The following is a 20,153-nucleotide window of genomic DNA, read 5'->3' on the forward strand; positions in this document are numbered from 1 at the left end:
CAAAAGACAAAAGAAAAAGGAAAGAGGTTACTATGCGACGTCGTTTGTGCCTCTTCCCCAAATTTCCCCCCAAATCGATCATCAATTCCCAAATCAAATAATAACCTCCTCTTCCGACGACCAGTTATCGGCACCGAGAATACACCGGCGAAGCACAAGCGTCCAAACAGAGCTCGCCGGAGACGATAAAACACCGTACAATCACGCGGCGGCGCCAAGCTTCCCGACGACGGAGGTATCCTACATGCGATTGAGAAATGGACACGTCATCATTTTAGACATGTAGGGCGGTGATGAACAAGGAATATGCCAAAAATGCTTCCATTAGACTTTTTCTTTTTCTTAATCACTTCAAAATACCATTACGTCTTCATATTAGACAACGGAATACCAATCTCTAACCAAATTTATCGATTCTCCGTTCGTTCTTTCAATATTCAACTTCCTTAATCTCGGAAATCCTTAACATTTTCAATTTTAGCGCGGAATTTTGAAAGTTTCGGTTGCCTATCACATTGGAGATTGGTTGCTGGGAAAGAGAGGAGAGCAACCACCATTTCGGCATCGGAGACCGCGTGGACGACGCGATAGCTGAATGCTGGTTGATTCTGAATTGCTTTTGGTTTCGGACCTTTGTGATATCAGCGGAGAACGGCGGTGAGTCTAGGAATCCAGCCTAATGCGATTAGTCAGAATTCAGCCTAATGCGAGTAGGCTTTGTTTTCGGTTTTGGTCATATGATTTGTTGTTGTAAGCGGATATTGATAGCCCTAGTTTGGAGTTTCAACTGGTGAATTATGTGGTGGTTGCTTTGGATTGCGGTTTTTTGAGATAGTGCTCGTGGTGTTTTCTCTGTACGGTAGTGTTTGGGTTAGGAGCCAATGCGTGGCTGATTGTCAAACTGAATCTCCAGTAGTCTCTTCTTGTATGGCTTGGAATGACTTACAGAAGAACAAAATTAGAAACGGAAATGTTATGAGATCTAAAATGAATCCCATCGCCGAATTAATGATCAGAGAAGAAATTAGTAACTAGAGAAGAAACCCCTATCATCTCACACTCTGTACTAGTAACTTGTTTTGACTTGAACATAGAATTCTGTGATGAAGTTTTTTACCTATAGGATCGCAATAATAGCATCAAATAGATTGATGTTTATGGCTTGAAATAGGCTCTCCATACCTAATTGGTCCCTTTAGCCTATGTGCATTGCAAAGCTGATACTCAATTTAGATAATTCTAAGTTCTGATGATTAGTCACTATTTGGACCAGTTGAAAAAGATAAAGCATGATATAATGTTTGTTAAAGCAAAAGTGCATGCTTGTTTTACTTGTGTTTTTTTTGGAAATATTTCAGGATCCACTTGCTAGTTTTGGTTGTGCACTAGTATCTTCTATCTTGCAAGAGAAGACCCTGAAATACTTGAACAAGTGACAAATATACAAAGAGAGAATCATGGGCTCTGATAAACAAAACCCTGGTTTATTGGAGACTCTAAAGATGGAGACAGTTAGGACTATATTCACTCACACGTATCCGTATCCGCATGAACATTCACGGCATGCTGTCATTGCTGTTTTTATAGGTTGCCTATTTTTCATATCATCAGATAACATGCACACTCTTGTTCAGAAGTTAGACAGCAATTTTAAGTGGTGGTCTATGTATGCGTGCTTGCTGGGGTTCTTCTATTTCTTTTCTTCCCCATTTATAGGAAAAACAATCAAACCAAGTTATTCAAACTTCAGCCGCTGGTATGTTTCCAATCTCAATTGATTTCATCAATTTTTATTTCTATATACTAACTCAGAAAAAAAGGTCATGAGATTAGAATAGTGGGTTCAGTAATTGAGTCTTTCACGTTTCAGGTACATAGCATGGATACTGGTGGCTGCTTTATATCATCTTCCTAGTTTTCAATCAATGGGAGTTGATATGAGGATGAATCTCTCTTTGTTTTTAACCATCTACATATCTTCCATTTTATTTCTTCTTGTATTTCACATTGTATTCATTGGCCTCTGGTATATTGGCCTTGTTGCTCGGGTGGCTGGAAGAAGACCTGCAATTCTGACAATCCTTCAAAATTGTGCTGTAAGTTCTGATAGTATACTGGAAAAGGTCAAACTTCCTTGTTACTTATTGCTGCCATTATTGTTGTGTAGGTTATAAGTGTAGCATGTTGTGTATTTTATAGCCACTGTGGCAACCGAGCTAACATTAAAGAAAAGACATTTGAAAGAAGGAATTCTGGCTGGTTTACATTGTGGAACAAGGAACAAAGGAATTCATGGCTTACAAAATTTGTTCGCATGAATGAGTTTAAAGATCAAGTTTGTAAATCATGGTTTGCTCCAGTTGGTTCCGCCAATGATTATCCATTTTTGTCAAAATGGGTCATTTATGGAGAGGTATGTTCTCTATCTGCTGCCATCAGCCACTGTTTTACATCGACATGTCAAATTATCTTATGCTTTTGTTGCACATTTTTCAGCTGACTTGTAGCGGTGGCTCGTGTGCAGAATCATCAGCTGAAATTTCACCTATATATTCATTGTGGGCCACTTTTATAGGTCTTTATATTGCAAATTATGTTGTGGAGAGATCAACGGGGTGAGGGTTAACAAGACACCATCTGCTGTACTTCAGATTTTTTTTTTTTTTCGTTTGGCTCCTATAAGTAATGCATTTTGCCTCCATTTAAGCTTATGTCAGTGTTGTGTTTACCGAACAAATCACGTTGTGTGTTGGTTAAAATAATTACATAACTCTGTTTCTTCCACTTAGCTAAGTTGGACTGCAACATTGATTGGGCAAACAATGAGTGTGGAATAGTCTTTGATTATTGATAATCTGGCCATTAGTTATTTTGTTTAGTCATTTCTCACAATTTAAGTGAATCTTTAGGTTACATGTCCCTCAGACATTGAGAAAAGTGGGTGCATTTTCTGATGTTGTCATCCTCATTTTTTAGTCTTATTCTAATTGGTGATGCTAATTTACTCCAACAGTTGGGCTCTTACTCACCCTGTATCACAAAAAGAATCCGAGAAGTTGAAGAAGAAGCAAATGAAGCCTGATTTTCTGGATATGGTTCCTTGGTACTCAGGGTACAGTTTTTAGACTCTCTCATGGTTCCACAATCCACATGGATGCTTATATTATTTGGTGGAACATCCAATCATTTTAATCTTTCTTCTGATATGGTTTAGGACGTCTGCTGATTTATTTAAGACAGTTTTTGATCTGCTGGTATCTGTTGCTGTGTTTGTTGGGCGTTTTGACATGCGTATGATGCAGGTATATTAACCATTATAATTTCCTTTTTTTTTTAGTCCCCGCTACTTTTCAAATATCTAATTTATGAAATTTCTCCTTCACACATGTTTCAAGCTTTTTCATGTATTTTTCAAATTTTTGTTTCTCATGCTCCATCCTTGTAAGGTACTTGCTTTTAATTGTCATACTTGTGTCACTACCGTATATTATCATGAAATCTGCAATATGCTATTTGATTTTAGCGTGTGATTTCATACTCTGCAATTTTCAAATATTAGGCTGCAATGAGCAAGGTTGAAGATGCAGCTAAGCAAGATGATCTTTTGTACAACCAATTCAGTGAACACAATGAGTTGTGGTTTGATTTTATGGCCGATACTGGCGACGGTGGCAATTCTTCATATAGTGTGGCACGGCTTATTGCTCAGCCTTCTCTCAGGGTTCAAAATAATGGTTCCTCGATTACTTTGCCAAGAAGTAACTTGCTCCTTATTGGGGGTGATCTTGCGTAAGATCAACGAGTTCTCTTTCTGCTATTTATTTTCTAGGACTCTAGTTAAGACTGGGACTACAGAAAGTTCTGTATATTGTAGGGTTAAATACTGAGCAGGATGTCAAATCTGGATTTCAGGTATCCTAATCCATCTGCATTTACGTATGAGAGACGCCTTTTTCGTCCCTTTGAAGATGCTCTTCAGCCTCCTCTGTGGTATAAGGAGGAGCATATAGCTGCAAATAAACCAGAATTGCCTTGTGGGATGTCATTATTGAAGGAGTATGATGGCCCTCAGTGCTTTGTTATACCTGGAAATCATGGTTGGTTTAGTTTCTGTTGGTTGCCCAGATTTGAACTAAGTGCTACTTTGGCTTCTTTATTTCAGTTTTGATCTTTTTACTGGTTAATATAGATTTGGCATGGTGTCTTCTTCTCATTTACAGATTGGTTTGATGGGCTTCAAACATTTATGCGGTATATTTGTCATAAAAGTTGGTTAGGTGGATGGTTTATGCCCCAAAAGAAAAGCTATTTTGCCCTTCAGCTTCCAAAACGATGGTGGGTCTTTGGCCTTGACCTTGCTCTCCATTCTGATATTGATGTCTACCAATTCAAGTTCTTTTCGGAACTGATTAAAAAAAAGGTATTATTTCTTAACATCGGCTTTTGTGGCAAGTGCTGCTGTTATAATGTTTATTCCTCTTGTATTTTTTTATATTTGTGATAGTGCTTTCTCATGTAAGCTAGGGGTCTGTTAGATATTTATATTCACTTATAATTAGGAATAATATCTGATAGTTAACAGAAGATACAGAGGCTCGATGTTGAACATACTAGCAAACAGTAGGGAGAAAGGCAGAAAGCTCATTTACTGACATGATCATACATGTTAACTCGTGGTTGTGGTTGGAGATCGACAAACACAATTATTTTATTTTTACAAACCTTTACTTTGGTTTGCTAATCTCATCTTCTCATAGTTAGTTACTCCTTTTAGCTCTTTTTTTACCTTGTGTTTTATTTTATTGTTAGACTTGATGTTTTAATTGTAAGTATTTGTTCACAGGTGGGGGATTGTGATTCAGTTATCATCATGACTCATGAGCCTAACTGGTTACTCGATTGGTACTGGGATGATGTCACTGGGAAGAATGTTTCACACTTGATACGAGACCATTTAAAAGGGAGGTGCAAACTACGAGTGGCCGGGGACTTGCATCATTACATGCGCCATTCTCATGTTCCCTCAGAGGAGCCCGCATATGTACATCATTTACTTGTTAATGGTTGCGGTGGAGCATTTTTGCACCCGACTCATGTTTTCAGTAATTTTGATAATTTATATGAAGCTTCTTACGAAAGCAAGGCAGCTTATCCATCTTTTGAAGACTCAAGCAGGGTAATCTGCAATTTTATGATTGATGCATCAACTTCTCAGATGCTAATTTTCTAATTATATGTTTATAATCTTGGTGCAGATTGCTCTAGGAAACATATTAAAGTTTCGGAAGAAAAATTGGCAGTTTGACTTCATAGGCGGTATTATATACTTTCTACTAGCCTTTTCCATGTTTCCACAGGTAAATATTTTCCTGGTTATTGCCACTGAATACCTTGATTCAGTAGTCAAGAAGCGAGCATCAAGTTCAAACTTTACAATTGACAGTAAGATGACTGATTGCCTTCCCCCTTTTCTAGTGTAAGCTGGATCACATCTTACAGGATGATACGTTTTCTGGTCACTTGAAGAGCTTCTTCGGATCAGTATGGGATGCTTTCATCTATATGCTTGGACACTCGTATGTATCTTTGGCTGGTGCTTTCTTTTTGTTGGTTACTGCTGTCACCTTTGTGCCTTCAAAGTTGTCCCGCAAGAGAAAATTCACAGTAGGCATTCTCCATTTTTCTGCACACCTTTCTGCCGCCTTGATTCTCATGCTGCTTTTGGAACTGGGTATTGAGACTTGCATTAGGCATAAATTGTTGGCAACTTCAGGTGAATGCCCTGTTGGGTGGGATACTATATATTTAGTACTCCATCCATCCCATAAGAATATGCACTTTTTTCCTTTTTAGTTAGTCCCACAAGAAATAACTGATGTTTTCTCGGTTTATGTCTTAAATTTTCATTTCAGGATACCATACTCTGTATGAATGGTATCGATATGTGGAAAGCGAGCATTTTCCCGACCCATCTGGCCTACGACCACGTATTGAACAATGGACACTCGGCCTTTATCCAGCATGCATTAAATATCTGATGTCGGCATTTGATATCCCTGAGGTGAATATACAGTATACAACTTTCTTCATCTTATGAGCCTTTCCCTTCCATCTTAGTTTAAATATTGTTATTCAGGTGATGGCTGTCACCAGAAACAATATCTGCAAGAACGGGATGGAGTCATTTTCTCGAGGAGGGGCCGCAATATATTATGCTTCAGTTTTCCTTTACTACTGGGTCTTCTCAACTCCCATCGTTTCATTGATTTTTGGAAGCTACCTATATATCTGCATCAATTGGCTTCACATACACTTTGACGAGGCTTTCTCTTCACTCCGCATTGCTAACTACAAGTCATTTACTCGGTTCCATATTAACTTAAAAGGCGATCTTGAAGTTTTCACACTTGCTGTGGATAAGGTGAGAAACAATGGTCCATTTTTCTTCTTTCGTTGCCATCGTTGTGTGCTAAGGTTGACCCCATATGTGTAATTTGAAGGTGCCGAAAGAGTGGAAGCTGGATCCTAGTTGGGAAGGTGAATCGAAACAACAACCTGACCTTAGTCACCACCAAAGGAAATTTCCCAGCAAATGGAGATCGCGTTCTTCTCAGCACGATCCTGTCAACACTGTAAAGATCGTCGATCATTTTGTTGTTGAACAAACAATAAAACCCGAATTTGAGGCAGTTAATGGATCAGTATCTCATTGATCATTGTTTTGTAACACTAATGTAAGTTTTGCTATGGAATTCAGAAAGCTGTAGTAGTGGTATAAAAAGAAGTAAAAAGGAAGAAGTGAAATCAAGGTATAGATGAAGGAGATGAGTAGTTCTAAAACGCAGTGAATATGCGATGATTAACCCCATGCTGTAATATGCAGATCTAGTTGCTGCATTTGCATGTACAGTTTTACGATTAACTAAATCTATTTCAACTATCTAGTTATTTTTGCAACACAAGATTACATATTTTGTTTCAATACTTTCATGTTTCTTGGATCAAAAAATTTCCAACTCAAAAAGTATTCTCGTGTTTGTACATAATACATCAGCTTGTAAAAGATTGTAACCAACTCTTCGAGCAATAATAGTTTATTTTTGCATACTATTATAGTTTGATGGGTTTATTTATTTAATACTGCAAAAAAAAATTATTTTGCACAAAAATTCACACCACAACTAATTTTTCGTAAAATTCATCTCTTACGCATAAATATTTACATCAATGATCGAATAAGTGAACTTCGATAATGTACAAATATGTCATATACTCCAATGAAATCAGTACTAATTAAACTCTAATCGAGAGAAGGATTCAATTCAATCCTCACCGCATTTCTTCGACCTCAAAAATAAATAAAATTGCATCAAAATTAGAGCTATCTATTTCCAGCAACATGAGCAAAAAGACTTATATGCCCTTACCGGCTAGAGGTAGTCAATCAAAAGTCCATAGACCATAACCCTGCCTCCCTTCTCTCACGCCCTTGCATTCTGATCATTTTTCTTTCAGATTATTATTTGAATAATTTCAAATTTCAAATTGCAAATTGCAAACGAGAGAGGTTCCCTGTCAGAGCTGGGTATTGAAATTGCGTGAGCACGCTAGTTTGTATCGCTGTGTGTTTCCTGCGGAGATTGACTAATAGGAATTTTGTGAAGAATTAAGGATGAATTTCCTTGGATCCAGCATCTCCTCCGACGTATAATTCTCTTCATATCTGTTGACCTTCGCCTTTTATTCGGAATCGGAATTTATTTTATTGAGTTTTTAGGTCATGAATCATTATCCATTATCCAAATTTTGAAGAGCTTATACTTAGCGAGGAATTCCTAGATGTAAATCTGTCGATTTCTGTTTATTTTATTCTCTGCTTGTTTGAATCATGTAAATCTGTCGATTTCTGTTTATTTTATGCGATTGTGGTAACGATGATTGATTATTACATCGACATGGTCATTCATGGAATCTAGGCAAAGTAAATACGGGTAGGATTTATCTCCATGCGCATGTGTTTGTATGCTGCATTGTTATTTGTTAGCTAAAACCTGCATTTGAGCTTATGGAAATAATATACTTATTTGCTTCGTACTAATGCAGGTGGGGCTGCGATTACTTCTCTGTCCCCTTGGTTCCAATATTGTAGTTCGTACAGCATGGTGAGTTTTGAATTATATTCTCAAATGAGTATCGATTATGTGCCAATAGGCATAATGAGATTTGTATTACTTAACCAGAGGGTTTTAACTTCTGGCAGTTTCTAACACAGCTGTTGTATATTTGAAGGAGATTCTGTATCTTCTGCATATAACCATCACTGAAGCTAATAAATATTGCAGCATTTTCACTTTTGAGTCATGTCGTCCATGAATAGAATATGAATGCCGATAGCTTGCTGACAATCTGCATGTTTCTTTCAGCTGCTCTGTGGGGGTTGTCTTACCTGTTTATTCTACATTCAAGGCCATTGAGTCGAAGGATCAAGATGACCAACATAAATGGCTTGTATACTGGGCTGGTAAGTGAGGCGATATGGCTAACTTGATTCTTAATGTCTATTATGGTCGAAAACTTTTGTTCTCCAATATGTTAAACTGTGATCTTTTTAATATGCATACTAGTGGCCGTTAATTGAATGACCTTTTAATTTGACATAACTTTCTCTTGTGCTTTTATTGATGGTACCCGATAAAATGGAATCTAAAGAATGCTTTCTGTATGCGTTTGTTACTTCTGCGAAGTTACAGGAAATTTCAGTCTGTTAGAGTTCACTGTTACTTTTATTTCATTCTGATAGTGGTAAATGGTTGCAGCATATGGATCCTTCACTGTTGCTGAGACCTTCACTGATAAGCTTCTCTATTGGTACTATTTTGAAGAAAATCTCCTTCCCACCTCCCCAGAAGAGACAAAAAATTCAATTTACTGTCTGCTGGTTTTTCAGGGTTGATTTGTAGTAGCTTTTAATAACACCAGCGGTATTGGTTTTTGTGTTGTTTTATCAGGTGTCCTTTCTACTACCATTTAAAGTTTGCATTTCTTGTCTGGCTTCAACTGCCATCTGTTGAGGTAGGGTTGAGCAAAATAAATCCAGTTCTGTTTGGTTTTGTTAAGGTTTTTCTATATCTTGAAGTGTTTTTGTTTTTCGTAAATGACTTATTTTATTTTTGATATATATCACTTGCAGTTTTTGTGTTTGATGCATGTGTCTAGTATCAAATTTTTTATCTGGTGAAGAGAAGCTTCAGTTTGCCTATGGATAAGCAAAACTGACTAATTATGTTTGCCTTCTAATGATGTTTCAGACTGGATTGTTTTCTGCAGTGGGCATTGAAACTTTCATTATACAGTGCTGTTGTCATAGGCGGTTTAGTTTTTGGTCAATATCATATCCTTCTTATGTACATCTATGTTTCAATAGCAACGGTAGCGGATCTTTATCTGCATTTTGTTGCTTTTGGTGATGGTTTTTATAAATTACTGATGACCAATTGAACAACATCAAACTTTGTTTGGTATATACAAATTTGGAAAAAAAACTGATAATGTGATAAAATATCAACCTCTTCATATACACTATCTAATTAAGTTCATTTTAGGTACCTAGATGCTAGAGCCTAGGATGATGCATCTTGGTGATAATTTATGAATGTTTATATGCTCTAATGTCCTATTATGGTAGGGGGCACGTGTGTTGTATACGAATTATCTGCGGGCTTTCCTCCAGAAACATCAGGCCAGGCTTGATCAAATTGTGATTTTCTTTCGTAGTGAAATGGTAACGGCCTTCTCCAGCAACTTCTAGCAGAAAAGATATTGAGCTTGGGTATTAATACGTATTATGTTAATATGTTCCTTCAGGTGAAATTTGCGAGTAAACATGAAGCGGAAATTCAGGTTACGAGGTCAATCCTCACAAAGATTTTGTTGTCAGGTGCTTGTTTTCTGTTACAACTGGACAAGCAGAAACTACTTTTGTTACTTTTTTTTTTTTTATCTATCAAAAGCATGATCTTGATTAGCATGTGATGTTCTAAACACTATATCTTATTAACTGAGTCTCTTATTTTATAGCTAATCAAATGGTTAAAGAAATACTGCACCCTACGCAAAGGCAAATCGGAGGTCCTACTCCTAGCCAACGTGGGGAGACTCCAGATGTAGATTTGGATTCGGATTCGGATTCTGAAGTTGAGGGCTGACAAATAAGTTGCAGTTTGTAGCAGTTTGTTTAGCCTATAACTTCAATCGCTTTTAGAATATGAGCTCCTACTTTGTTTTAGTATTTAGCCTAGTCTCGAGTATCGATGTCTAACATTTAGCTAGTGTTTGTGGAATTTTTGCTATATTGAACCACTCTTCACATGGTTGTATATATATATATGATATATCTATATCTATCTATCTATCTATCAGTGATGGCACATTCTTATTTATTTGTGTGAATAGGAATTAAGATTATGTGCCGTTGCTGTATTAATTACAGTAAAAGTACTTTGTCACATTATTGATATGTATTTTCAGTTTCTTATGTTTGCAAATTAGTGCTTGCTTGGTCTAGCTTGTGATGGTATGTGTCTTCAATAAATTGCATATTCATTTCTCATTTAAGACGACCAACATTATCTGTGGACTGTGCTCATTAATTGTTTATCTTTTTGTCACACTATATATGGTTTGGCAATAAATATTTTTTGTAAACGAAGCTTTTATGTCAATGTTCGCTGAAATCAAAATGGACTCCCCCTGCTTCCAAGTTTGAATACAAATGAGATGCAAAAGCTCCTAGTGTCCAAATAAGTTGTACACTAGATTTTTTTCAATATTCAAATACCAAATTTTGAGAGTGTTAGACCAAGTTATTTTTACATAGTTTATGAATAATATTCATATCTAAAATGTTTTTCATAATTGGAGAACACGTGCATTTTGATAAAATAATTATTGTTACTATGGCTGTAAAATTAAAATTGAGTGAAGTTGAGCAATTAGGTAGAAGGAAACGAATAATTTTTTTAGTAAAATGAAACGCGGAGTAGTAAATAGGATTAGTAGATATAGTCAATGCAGAAAAGCGCAGGATAAAAGTCTACTCCTGTGAGTTGGGTGTAGAGAAATAATGCAGATTAGGAGGATTATTTGGTTTAATTTATGAGTTGTTAAGTAGTGGCACTGCTGAGTTGGTGTTGAATAATGCTTGCTGTAGCAATCGCGTATTGCTATTCCGCCGTGAGAAAGTGATGCTTGGTGGTCGTAGAGACACCGCGTTGATGAAGAAGGACGGCGGAAAATCCAGAATCGGCGCCGCCATCTTCGTCGGAATATTAATCGGTTGCGTCTTCGCCTTCTTCTATCCCGACGGATTCTTCGTTTTATCGTCGACGCCGCTAAGTCGCCGCCGCGTCGCGGCCTCCGATCAGGAGGTACTTTTTTTTACTGCTCATCTGTTCGAACTCGAGCTATTTTATGAGATTTTAACAAGCGTTGACTAGAAATTGAGTGTTTGATTTGGAATTGGATCGGCGATGTTTGAATTTTATTGCTATATTTTGGTATGATGATTGAATTGAAGTTACTGCAGCCCGGTCACTTAGTTAATGAAGTGATGGAATTTGAAAGAAAAAAGTATCGTTGTTTTTAGTAACTTGATGGTGATCAGACTATACTAGGAGTAACTGTGAAATTAAGCTCTTTTTTTCTGAAAAATCGAGAAACTGCATTCTTGCTGAGCTTCCTTTGTACTAGTAGTTTGTAGGCTGTTAGGTTTTGCCAACCACAGAGAAAGAAAAAGTGAACAATATGAGTGGCTTCTATTATGTTGTTATGTATGTGCATTTTAGTATCCTAGAACTATGCAATTATTTTTGGTTATGGTTATGGTTTTGATTTATGATTTTTGAATGTCTAACAAAGATTTTTGTAGTTTAAACATGTATAGTGCATCTTTTGTGTGTGTATCTGTGTGTGAAGGTTGGTATGTTTGCATGAATCATATCTAGGGAGATGAGGATGGTAATCCTTTAGGGAGTTTATCAATGTATCTTTTGTTTATATGTATATCAGTTGGTTATTGGTTGTCTATATTTCGGGTTGCTCTTCTTTTTCCCATGATTGGTTACCAGCTGACCTTTGAGGAACTATTTTCTCGAACAGTGTTGAACTTCATTTTTCCCTTGAATGATCTATCTGCCAGGTTATTACCTCTTCATGTGAATCATCAGAACGCAACTTGTTAAAATCAGAGTTTGTCGCTGCTTCAGAGAAAAATGCAGAGTTGAAAAGGCAAGTTAAGGAGTTGACGGAGAAACTTCGGTTTGCGGAGCAAGGGAAGGATAGTGCCCAGAAACAGGTGATGATGTTAGGCAAACAGCAAAAGGCGGGGCCTTTTGGCACAGTTAAGGCATTGCGAACCAACCCTGCAGTTGTACCTGATGAATTTGTCAACCCGAAATTGGCCAAGCTACTGGAGAAAGTTGCTGTGAATCATGAAATCATTGTCACACTTGCCAATTCAAATGTTAAGGATATGTTGGAGGTGTGGTTCACAAATATCAAAAGAGTAGGGATACCGAATTACTTGGTCTTTGCGTTGGATGAGGAAATTTACAATTTGTGCCTAGCAAATGGTGTTCCAGTATATAAAAAAGATGTAGAGGAGATAAACGAAGATAAGAACTTTGAATCAATTGCTAGAACTGGAGGAAATCACGCTGTCTCAGGATTGAAGTTTCGGATCTTGAGGGAGTTCTTGCAGATGGGATATAGTGTTTTGCTCTCAGATGTTGACATAGTCTACTTGCAAAATCCATTTGAGCATCTCTACAGGGATTCGGACGTGGAGTCCATGACTGATGGTCACAATAACATGACAGCTTACGGATACAATGATGTTTTCGATGAACCTGAAATGGGTTGGGCTAGGTACGCTCATACAATGAGGATATGGGTTTACAACTCTGGATTCTTCTATATTAGACCCACAGTCCCCTCTATCGAGCTCTTGGATCGTGTGGCTGGTAGGCTGGCTCGAGAGAATGCTTGGGACCAAGCAGTCTTCAACGAGGAGCTGTTCTACCCATCACATCCTGGTTATGAGGGGCTTCATGCATCAAGAAGAACTATGGATCATTACTTGTTCATGAACAGTAAAGTTCTCTTCAAAACCGTCAGGAAAGACTCACAGCTGCGCAAGCTGAAGCCAGTCGTAATCCATGTAAATTATCACCCTGATAAGCTGTGGCGAATGAAGGCAGTTGTGGATTACTACGTGAACGGGAAGCAAGATGCTTTGGATCCCTTCCCTGATGGTTCATCTTAGTAGAAACTCAAAACGTTTCTACTAGTGTGTCATAGCAATCGCTTCACTATACAGGTAAACTGCCACGAGATCTTTTTTCGTTTGGTATGTCACGAATAAGAACCCCTCAGCATCTGCTTAACTATAAAAACTCTTTTGGCATTTCTCCATTTCTGAGTCTGTGTTGAGCATTGTCATCTGGATTCGTTGGACCGAGAATTTGTATAAGAAATGGTTTTACTAATTTATTTTACAGTTAGTGTTTCAGCAACCTATCTATTCTGGTGTGGAATGTAATATTTACTCTCTTCTAGCATTCGACATTCCAACTTCCTTGTCACAGGACAACTTGATAATGAAATCTGAATGTGATGAGTTCTTGAAAATGTTTATCGGTGGTAATTTGATTTTTAGGGGTCGTTCGTTGCCATGACTAAAAGTCATTCTAATCTTCTATAACGATTGTCTTCTTCTAAAGTTTGATCTGTCTCCATAATGTCAAAATTACATTATATCTCATGTTTATTCATTTCACTTCCACTCCTATGACGAATTTAATCCTACATAAACTCCAGTAAAGTTTATCCCGCATTACATCTCTCCAAACACATGCATGTGATCTAATATTTAACAGTTTTGGAGTTTACTCTATTGAGGTAGAACAATGATCAATAATCCATGTAGTTCAGTCTATATATGGATTAAAAACAAGGGAAAGGGGGAACAGAGGAAACAAAAAAAATAAAACACTCCCAATGAACATAATATTCAATTTATTAACGATCAAATTTTTTAATTGAATTCTTTGTAAATGTTGATTTGGTGCCGCATCAGTCATTATATAGAACAACAATATTTGACAAAATACTCAGAAACTAAGAGCAAAAGTATATTTGACAAAATACTTCAAAACAAAAGTTTGATCCTAATTCGGAACTTAAATTTGTTTGAGAATTTAAGTTAGTTCTGCCTTCAGTGTAATTCAGATTTTAGACTAAGTCACTAAGGGCATTCAATTTCATTTGGTATTCATGGCTATTTTTTTTCTTTTGTGCACCATATATCTCTTAAAAAACAATTAAACAATTTACTTTTATAATTCAGAATTAGCAATTCGGGATTGCTCGGTGTTGTATTATACTACTACTAATTATAAAAAAAGTTTTTTCACTAAAAACTATAACAATTTTTTCCTCTCGAATTCACTCGTACAATCTTTAGTTGATCAGATACCGTCCAATTAAAAAATGGAATGTTTGTAGTAAATAAAGAACGATTATTGATGTTCTTTAATAAAAAAACATATTTTATTAAACTGATTTTGTAATAACGACCCATATAATTTACTACTCCAGTTTTTAATTACATGATACATACATGGAGTACAAGTTTTGTGTTAAAATGACAATCCCTCTTGAAGTGACACCGCGACACTATTTATACAACAATATTATAAACGCTACACAACAATATTGTTGTGTAGCGTGTTGGGTATTGCTAGCCAAGAAAAATTGTTGTATAGTGTACAATATATTGTTGGCCGTCTTTTTTTGGCATTTGGCGGCTTATTATTCGTCCACGTGTACAAAATAATTGACTAGAAATGATGGTATGATATTATTTTAATAGGTGTGACACCCTAAGAGCATCCACTATAGGGGAGCCGCGGCCGGGTCTCGGGAGAGCCGCGGCGCGGCGCGGGGGGGGGGGGGTGGACACGGGAGCGCCACGATCGTGGCCTGGCCGCGGCGCTTGGGCGACCCTCCTATTGCATTGGCCACGAGCCGCGGCTCCCCCTATTTCCGATTTTTTTAAATTAAAATATAAACAAAATGAAAAAAATAAATTTTTTGGTGGTTTGGCCATGTCCATTATAGTGGGAAACATTGGCATTGGTGAGCCCGCCACGATTTTGTGGCCTGGCCACACTTTGTGGCTTGGCCCGGCCAACTGTAATGGAGTACAGAGACTTTCTAAATTTTATTTTTCTCTTTATTTATTTATATATTCCCATCTCTTCCTCCTACTTTTTCAGCGTCTCTTTAAATTGCAATTTGCATAATACTAGTTGGCAACACGTTGACGACCGATTATTTATGTCACACGGCTTAAGGAATTTCCATTTAAATTAATTTACCAACTCAATGCTCTATAATTGGACCGTCCTTTATTTCTCAATTTGAAAAATGAAATAATTGTTTCTACAATGGAGAATTAACAAATCATCAATTCATCCGAATTATTGCTAGTAAAATTTATGAATCGATTCGAATTATTCGAGGGCGCAAACAACAAAAGTTAAGTCAAAATGTTCAAATTTCAGTAGGACTTCGCATTTTATTCACGGATCCACGCATATCTTTAAATATAGAAATATGTTCAGATTCAGATAATTTATCAGCAAATTCTTGAGAAAAAATACTTGAATTTGTCACTATAATCTGAATATTTTGAATATAGAATCAAGTTGGCATTTTATACAGGTCAACTTTTTTCCCTCTATTTTGTTTTCTTTTCCTTTCAACTAGGCTTTGAATCTTCAAAAGAGACAGACAGCTGTGAAGTCTGACTCTCTCTCTCTCTCTATTTCTCTCTCTGCATCAGAATCTGCTACCAAAGAGAAAATAATGCCCATTGTTCAGTCACATACACTCCTCTTTCAGGTGAGTTTTCTGCTGTGAAAGCGGTTGCTTTTTCTGCAGTTGAGGAGGAAACATTTCTTGACAATGAGTGCCCTCTTGTGTTAAGGTAAATAATTGAATCGAATTGGGTTTCCCTTTTCTTTCTGTTTCTTGAACTGCAACTGTAACAATTTCCCTCTAACTGTATTTCGTATTATGCTTCAAAATTTCCCTTTTTCTTTCACCGCCTGCATTGCTTCGGTTCCTTTCTATGTTGGTTTCTTTAGTGAGTGTGATTTCCTTGCATTGGAAGGTCTCTTCGAACCCCCTTTTTCCTTTATGGATTTCTTGGTTTTCTGGAAATCTATGGCTGAACCTTAAAAGATTCAATTTTTTGCTCTGGGTTTAGATTTTAGATCCAATCTTTTGTCCCTCGTTCTTTCATGGTTCTTGGGTCTGTGGCAGATGGGATTCTTGCGTTGGATTTTTTGGTCAACTTTTTCTGTATTTACTTAATCATCACCACTTTCTGAGTAGTTAGTTTCTTCCTGGATTTGATTGGTCTTCCTAGGTGAATGAGGTTGTGGTGAATATGTTGAGAGATCTTAGGAAACATGATGATTGATCTTAATTATCTCATTAGAAAGTTGGCTTTTGTTGGTGTATCGACCTAAAGTTGTCATCATTCAGCCCACCACGTCAAAAAATGACAATGTACCTTAAAAATGTTGCTATTCTGCCTTAAATTATTTCCTCCATTTTATTGCTGTAGCTATATTTTAACCTTTCTCGAAATATGGAGATGGGCTACTATACATGTGTAGGTGTATATGTATCTGTGTGTGTAATATATGGTTGGAGCAGATAATTTCAGAAGTCCACATTTTCCTGCTAGTTTAGTTTTCATATCTTCATACTACTTTTTTTCAGAAATTTAAGCTAAGGAAGAGCACCTTAATATCAACTGTGTTTGATTTTGGCAAATGGGAAAATTAGTGTAGATAATGTTTATGTTTACTCATTTGATCCATATCTTCCGAAGAATTATTGTCTCCAAAACAAATCATCTGCATCTTCGTCTTGAGGGTCTACTTCATTTGCTACGTCCTTCTCTTGCATATTGCCATGTGTTACTGTTTGACGAGAAACAGTATGGTGTCAATTTCTCTATTCTTACACGCTTCATAGGAATCCCATTTACACATTGCCCATGGCCCTCAGAACTTTTGTCTATATCCATGCATCTAAAGTCGAGTCAATGATTTACTACTGTGTATGCCTCCTCTATTAAGAATGGCTGTTGTTTTCAATCTTGGACGTTTGAAGATAATTGATGAGTGTTGATTGCACTCAATTATTGGTTCTTTAATCTTCCTTTTGATTGTAAAAGAAAAGGAAAAAAAAGCCAAATCTTGTACGATAAGATTTTCTATGCTCCTGTAGTTAAAAGCTAATTCTTGAGAACTTCTAAAAGACAAAAGGCAGCAGTTGTTAATAGTTCCAGCAAAGGATACTTTCTTTAATGAAGTTACTGATAGTTGAGATCTATACTGCACTTGGGGGAATGATACATTTGAATGTTTTCAGTTGAAGGTCTGCCTTCTGAATTCATCGTTCAGTCACAAGGTCGATTTCATTCACGTGAAATGACACAGAATTTCATAGGCAAATATAATTCGATCAATTAAGAGTACTGGCTTTCTTTTCATGTGAAAAATGTTGGAGTTCATTTTTTATTTTGAATACCTTGGTTTCTTGAACCTTCCAATCAGGGTTATATAATGTTCTTTACATTCCCGAAGCATGAACTCCTAACACACTCATATGCGAATGGTGTTAAAACTGCATAAGTAAACAGGATATTATGTCCAACCTTGAATTGAAGTAGGCGATGCTTTCATAAGATGTAGTATTTTGTAATCAAAGTTGGATAATCTTGAATTCATATTTTCTTAATTACTCGGGATCTGTTCCTACCAACTTCCACGTACTGGATGTTCACATTTGTGTATGTACATTTGAGAGAAATAAATCTGATGCTGAGTTATTGACATCTAAAATAATATTACAGGCTGAAACTGGGTATTAAGCCATTCCTGGTTTCACCCTTGAACATGAAATCAAAATTCAAAAGTAGTTGGAGATCAATTGTGCCTCTGCAGACGCAGGGAGAATCAACGACAAGGTTCTGCGTGTTTCCTAAGGTTAAATCAGCTAGCTTTAGCCAAGGAAACACTCCTGTTTACCTCAATGTTTATGATTTAACACCTGTCAACGGCTATGTTTACTGGGCTGGACTTGGTGTCTTTCACTCTGGGGTTGAAGGTAGAGAGATTCTCTTACTTTATAATGTCTTTTTGATTTGTATTGCCTTTCTTCCTATATACTTTCGTTGTTATCTCCTCGTTTGATACTTGACGTTCATTCACTGAGTGCATTGGAATTATGTTTTTGCAGTGTATGACATTGAATATGCTTTTGGAGCCCACGACTTTCCTACTAGTGGTGTATTTGAAGTTGAGCCCCGGCAATGCCCTGGATTCAGGTTTCGCAGGTCAATTTTTATTGGCACGACACATTTGAATCCTCACCAAGTTAGAGATTTCATGGAGAAGCAGGCCACAAACTACTGTGGTGATACATATCACTTGGTTGTCAAAAACTGCAACCATTTCTGTGAGGATATATGCTACAAGCTGACTGGAAAACGGATACCAAAATGGGTGAATCGTCTGGCAAGGATAGGTATCTTATCTCCATATATCTTGCCCCTGATCATTATTAATCTCATTTTGATGCATCATAACTAACTTTTAGAGGAGTCCAAAAATGCATTTTATCTGAATAAATGTGGTTAATTGTCAGTCATAGAAAACTTCATGCTGATTTATTGGAACTTCCTTCTAAGAGGTTTTTTTATAGGCTCATACTGCAACTGCATACTCCCGGAGGCTCTAAAAACGAGCAAGGGACCACATGATACAAACTGTCAAGATTCAGAGAGTGAGAAGAAGAGTCTGAGAAGCTCTTTCAGCTGCTTCTCTTCTATTTCTATGCACCAAAAGGAGAAAGATGTATCGATATCATCGTTGGTCTTACAATCACACTATAAAGGCTGTCTGCCTCCTTGGGATTTAAAGAAATCAAGAAGTACTAAATCTGTGAAAGAAGGTTAGAGAATAGGAATTTGTTTTTCTTTTTTCTTTTCTATTTTTGTGGATTCTTAGATTGTTTTAATTTTTGGGTTACAAGTACCACCACATTGAATGTAGTTATCTCAATGAGGTTTGAGGGTAAAACAGTTGCTGTTTTTCCTCTATTCTGTAATGTGTGTATTTTGTTCTCATCTTTCTTCATGTACTTTCTTGATGAAATCGAAATTTTTTCCCAAATAGGCATTCGCACTTTACAAATCTCTATTGACAAGTTATATTTTTATATCCATTATCTTTACAAAAATGACTTAACTTACATAAGTTTACATTGTCATATATTAACACTTCTAATATTATATTTATATGCTTGTTTTCTAAACATTTAATATCATCACCACCATCATTAAATATTGGTTGTGTCCAAAGACTTCAACCAGTTTGCTAGTATTTCTACAGTCAATTTTGAAGCTTAACAAAAATAATTAAATGAAGCTTGAAATTTGTAGCACATTCTACCCACTAAAATAGATGAACATTAATATCCAGCGAAAAATAACATGTGGAATGAGGAGGATTTGGAATTATTCGGTCACTCCAATTGTTGTAGTAGTATGATTGATAAGACCAAAACACATGGGGATTGATGGCAAAACCAAACTAAAGTGCATTTAACTTTTAGGATAGAGAAATCACATGGGGATTGTTATTTCTTAATAGCATAAATAACCCCCAAAATAGGAAAACGAAATGCTTCTGAATATAAATGGTGGGGTGCGTTAAAATGACAACATCTCTTCTTAAAGTAATATCATACCACTATTCCTAGCCAATTATTTGTACACGTGGACAAATAATCAGCTACTATAAGACAATCATAAAAAAGTTCAAGAATAAATTTTTTCGACCAGCAATATCCAATACGCTAGACAGTAATTTTTCTCGGCCAGCAATATCCAATATGCTATAGATTTATACTATTCTTGTGTAGCGTTTATAATATTGCTAAATACATGGTGTCACAATGTCACTTTAAGAGGTGTTGTCATTTTAACACAAACCCATAAATGGTTTTAGCAT

The 20,153-nt window shown here is 36.6% G+C and overlaps 4 protein-coding genes across 7 annotated transcripts; all 4 read left to right on the plus strand.

Annotated features, from left to right (window-relative positions):
- Positions 1-6,962, plus strand: LOC125190257 (uncharacterized). Of its 3 annotated transcripts, XM_048087511.2 has the most exons (17): positions 1-235; positions 482-657; positions 1,359-1,756; positions 1,871-2,096; positions 2,168-2,413; positions 2,497-2,615; positions 3,014-3,112; positions 3,215-3,302; positions 3,560-3,789; positions 3,913-4,097; positions 4,221-4,420; positions 4,844-5,176; positions 5,256-5,357; positions 5,476-5,773; positions 5,913-6,061; positions 6,137-6,421; positions 6,501-6,962. In XM_048087511.2, the coding sequence occupies exons 3-17, from the start codon at positions 1,458-1,460 to the stop codon at positions 6,711-6,713; spliced, it is 3,072 nt and encodes a 1,023-aa protein (XP_047943468.1). In that variant the 5' UTR covers positions 1-235; positions 482-657; positions 1,359-1,457; the 3' UTR covers positions 6,714-6,962. The 3 variants fall into 3 exon arrangements, with proteins under 3 accessions (XP_047943468.1, XP_088915650.1, XP_047943467.1); XM_089059524.1 differs by lacking the exon at positions 482-657; XM_048087510.2 differs by lacking the exon at positions 1-235 and having other exon boundaries at positions 247-657.
- A 491-nt stretch (positions 6,963-7,453) lies between these two features.
- Positions 7,454-10,437, plus strand: HVA22K (HVA22-like protein K). The gene is made up of 8 exons (XM_048083670.2): positions 7,454-7,705; positions 8,104-8,162; positions 8,424-8,521; positions 8,817-8,868; positions 9,009-9,072; positions 9,686-9,781; positions 9,865-9,937; positions 10,078-10,437. The coding sequence occupies exons 1-8, from the start codon at positions 7,673-7,675 to the stop codon at positions 10,203-10,205; spliced, it is 603 nt and encodes a 200-aa protein (XP_047939627.1). The 5' UTR covers positions 7,454-7,672; the 3' UTR covers positions 10,206-10,437.
- A 651-nt stretch (positions 10,438-11,088) lies between these two features.
- On the plus strand, positions 11,089-13,571 carry LOC125190222 (arabinosyltransferase RRA3-like). The gene is made up of 2 exons (XM_048087460.2): positions 11,089-11,426; positions 12,197-13,571. The coding sequence occupies exons 1-2, from the start codon at positions 11,244-11,246 to the stop codon at positions 13,319-13,321; spliced, it is 1,308 nt and encodes a 435-aa protein (XP_047943417.1). The 5' UTR covers positions 11,089-11,243; the 3' UTR covers positions 13,322-13,571.
- A 2,207-nt stretch (positions 13,572-15,778) lies between these two features.
- Positions 15,779-19,313, plus strand: LOC125186569 (deSI-like protein At4g17486). Of its 2 annotated transcripts, none has more exons than XM_048082951.2 (4): positions 15,779-15,963; positions 17,993-18,246; positions 18,379-18,666; positions 18,844-19,313. In XM_048082951.2, exons 2-4 carry the CDS (start codon positions 18,036-18,038, stop codon positions 19,095-19,097), a joined length of 753 nt encoding a protein of 250 aa, XP_047938908.1. In that variant the 5' UTR covers positions 15,779-15,963; positions 17,993-18,035; the 3' UTR covers positions 19,098-19,313. The 2 variants fall into 2 exon arrangements, with proteins under 2 accessions (XP_047938908.1, XP_047938907.1); XM_048082950.2 differs by having other exon boundaries at positions 15,784-16,048.
- The last annotated feature ends 840 nt before the right edge of the window (positions 19,314-20,153 follow it).

This window comes from Salvia hispanica, chromosome 5, assembly GCF_029641045.1.
Source record: "Salvia hispanica isolate PSC_SH4W2 chromosome 5, Shi_PSC_v1, whole genome shotgun sequence".
NCBI lineage: Eukaryota > Viridiplantae > Streptophyta > Magnoliopsida > Lamiales > Lamiaceae > Salvia > Salvia hispanica.

Bases quoted from the DNA above. Each gene is read 5' to 3' on its own strand.
- LOC125190222 (XM_048087460.2), top strand. From the start codon at position 11,244: ATGCTTGGTGGTCGTAGAGACACCGCGTTGATGAAGAAGGACGGCGGA. The intron at 11,427-12,196 runs GTACTTTTTTTT...TCTATCTGCCAG, and splicing joins TCGCGGCCTCCGATCAGGAG to GTTATTACCTCTTCATGTGA.
- LOC125190257 (XM_048087511.2), top strand. From the start codon at position 1,458: ATGGGCTCTGATAAACAAAACCCTGGTTTATTGGAGACTCTAAAGATG. The intron at 2,414-2,496 runs GTATGTTCTCTA...CACATTTTTCAG, and splicing joins AATGGGTCATTTATGGAGAG to CTGACTTGTAGCGGTGGCTC. The intron at 5,774-5,912 runs GTGAATGCCCTG...TTTTCATTTCAG, and splicing joins TAAATTGTTGGCAACTTCAG to GATACCATACTCTGTATGAA.
- LOC125186569 (XM_048082951.2), top strand. From the start codon at position 18,036: ATGAAATCAAAATTCAAAAGTAGTTGGAGATCAATTGTGCCTCTGCAG. The intron at 18,247-18,378 runs GTAGAGAGATTC...ATGTTTTTGCAG, and splicing joins CTTTCACTCTGGGGTTGAAG to TGTATGACATTGAATATGCT. The intron at 18,667-18,843 runs GTATCTTATCTC...GTTTTTTTATAG, and splicing joins GAATCGTCTGGCAAGGATAG to GCTCATACTGCAACTGCATA.
- HVA22K (XM_048083670.2), top strand. From the start codon at position 7,673: ATGAATTTCCTTGGATCCAGCATCTCCTCCGAC. The intron at 8,163-8,423 runs GTGAGTTTTGAA...TGTTTCTTTCAG, and splicing joins ATTGTAGTTCGTACAGCATG to CTGCTCTGTGGGGGTTGTCT. The intron at 8,869-9,008 runs GTACTATTTTGA...TTGTTTTATCAG, and splicing joins ACTGATAAGCTTCTCTATTG to GTGTCCTTTCTACTACCATT.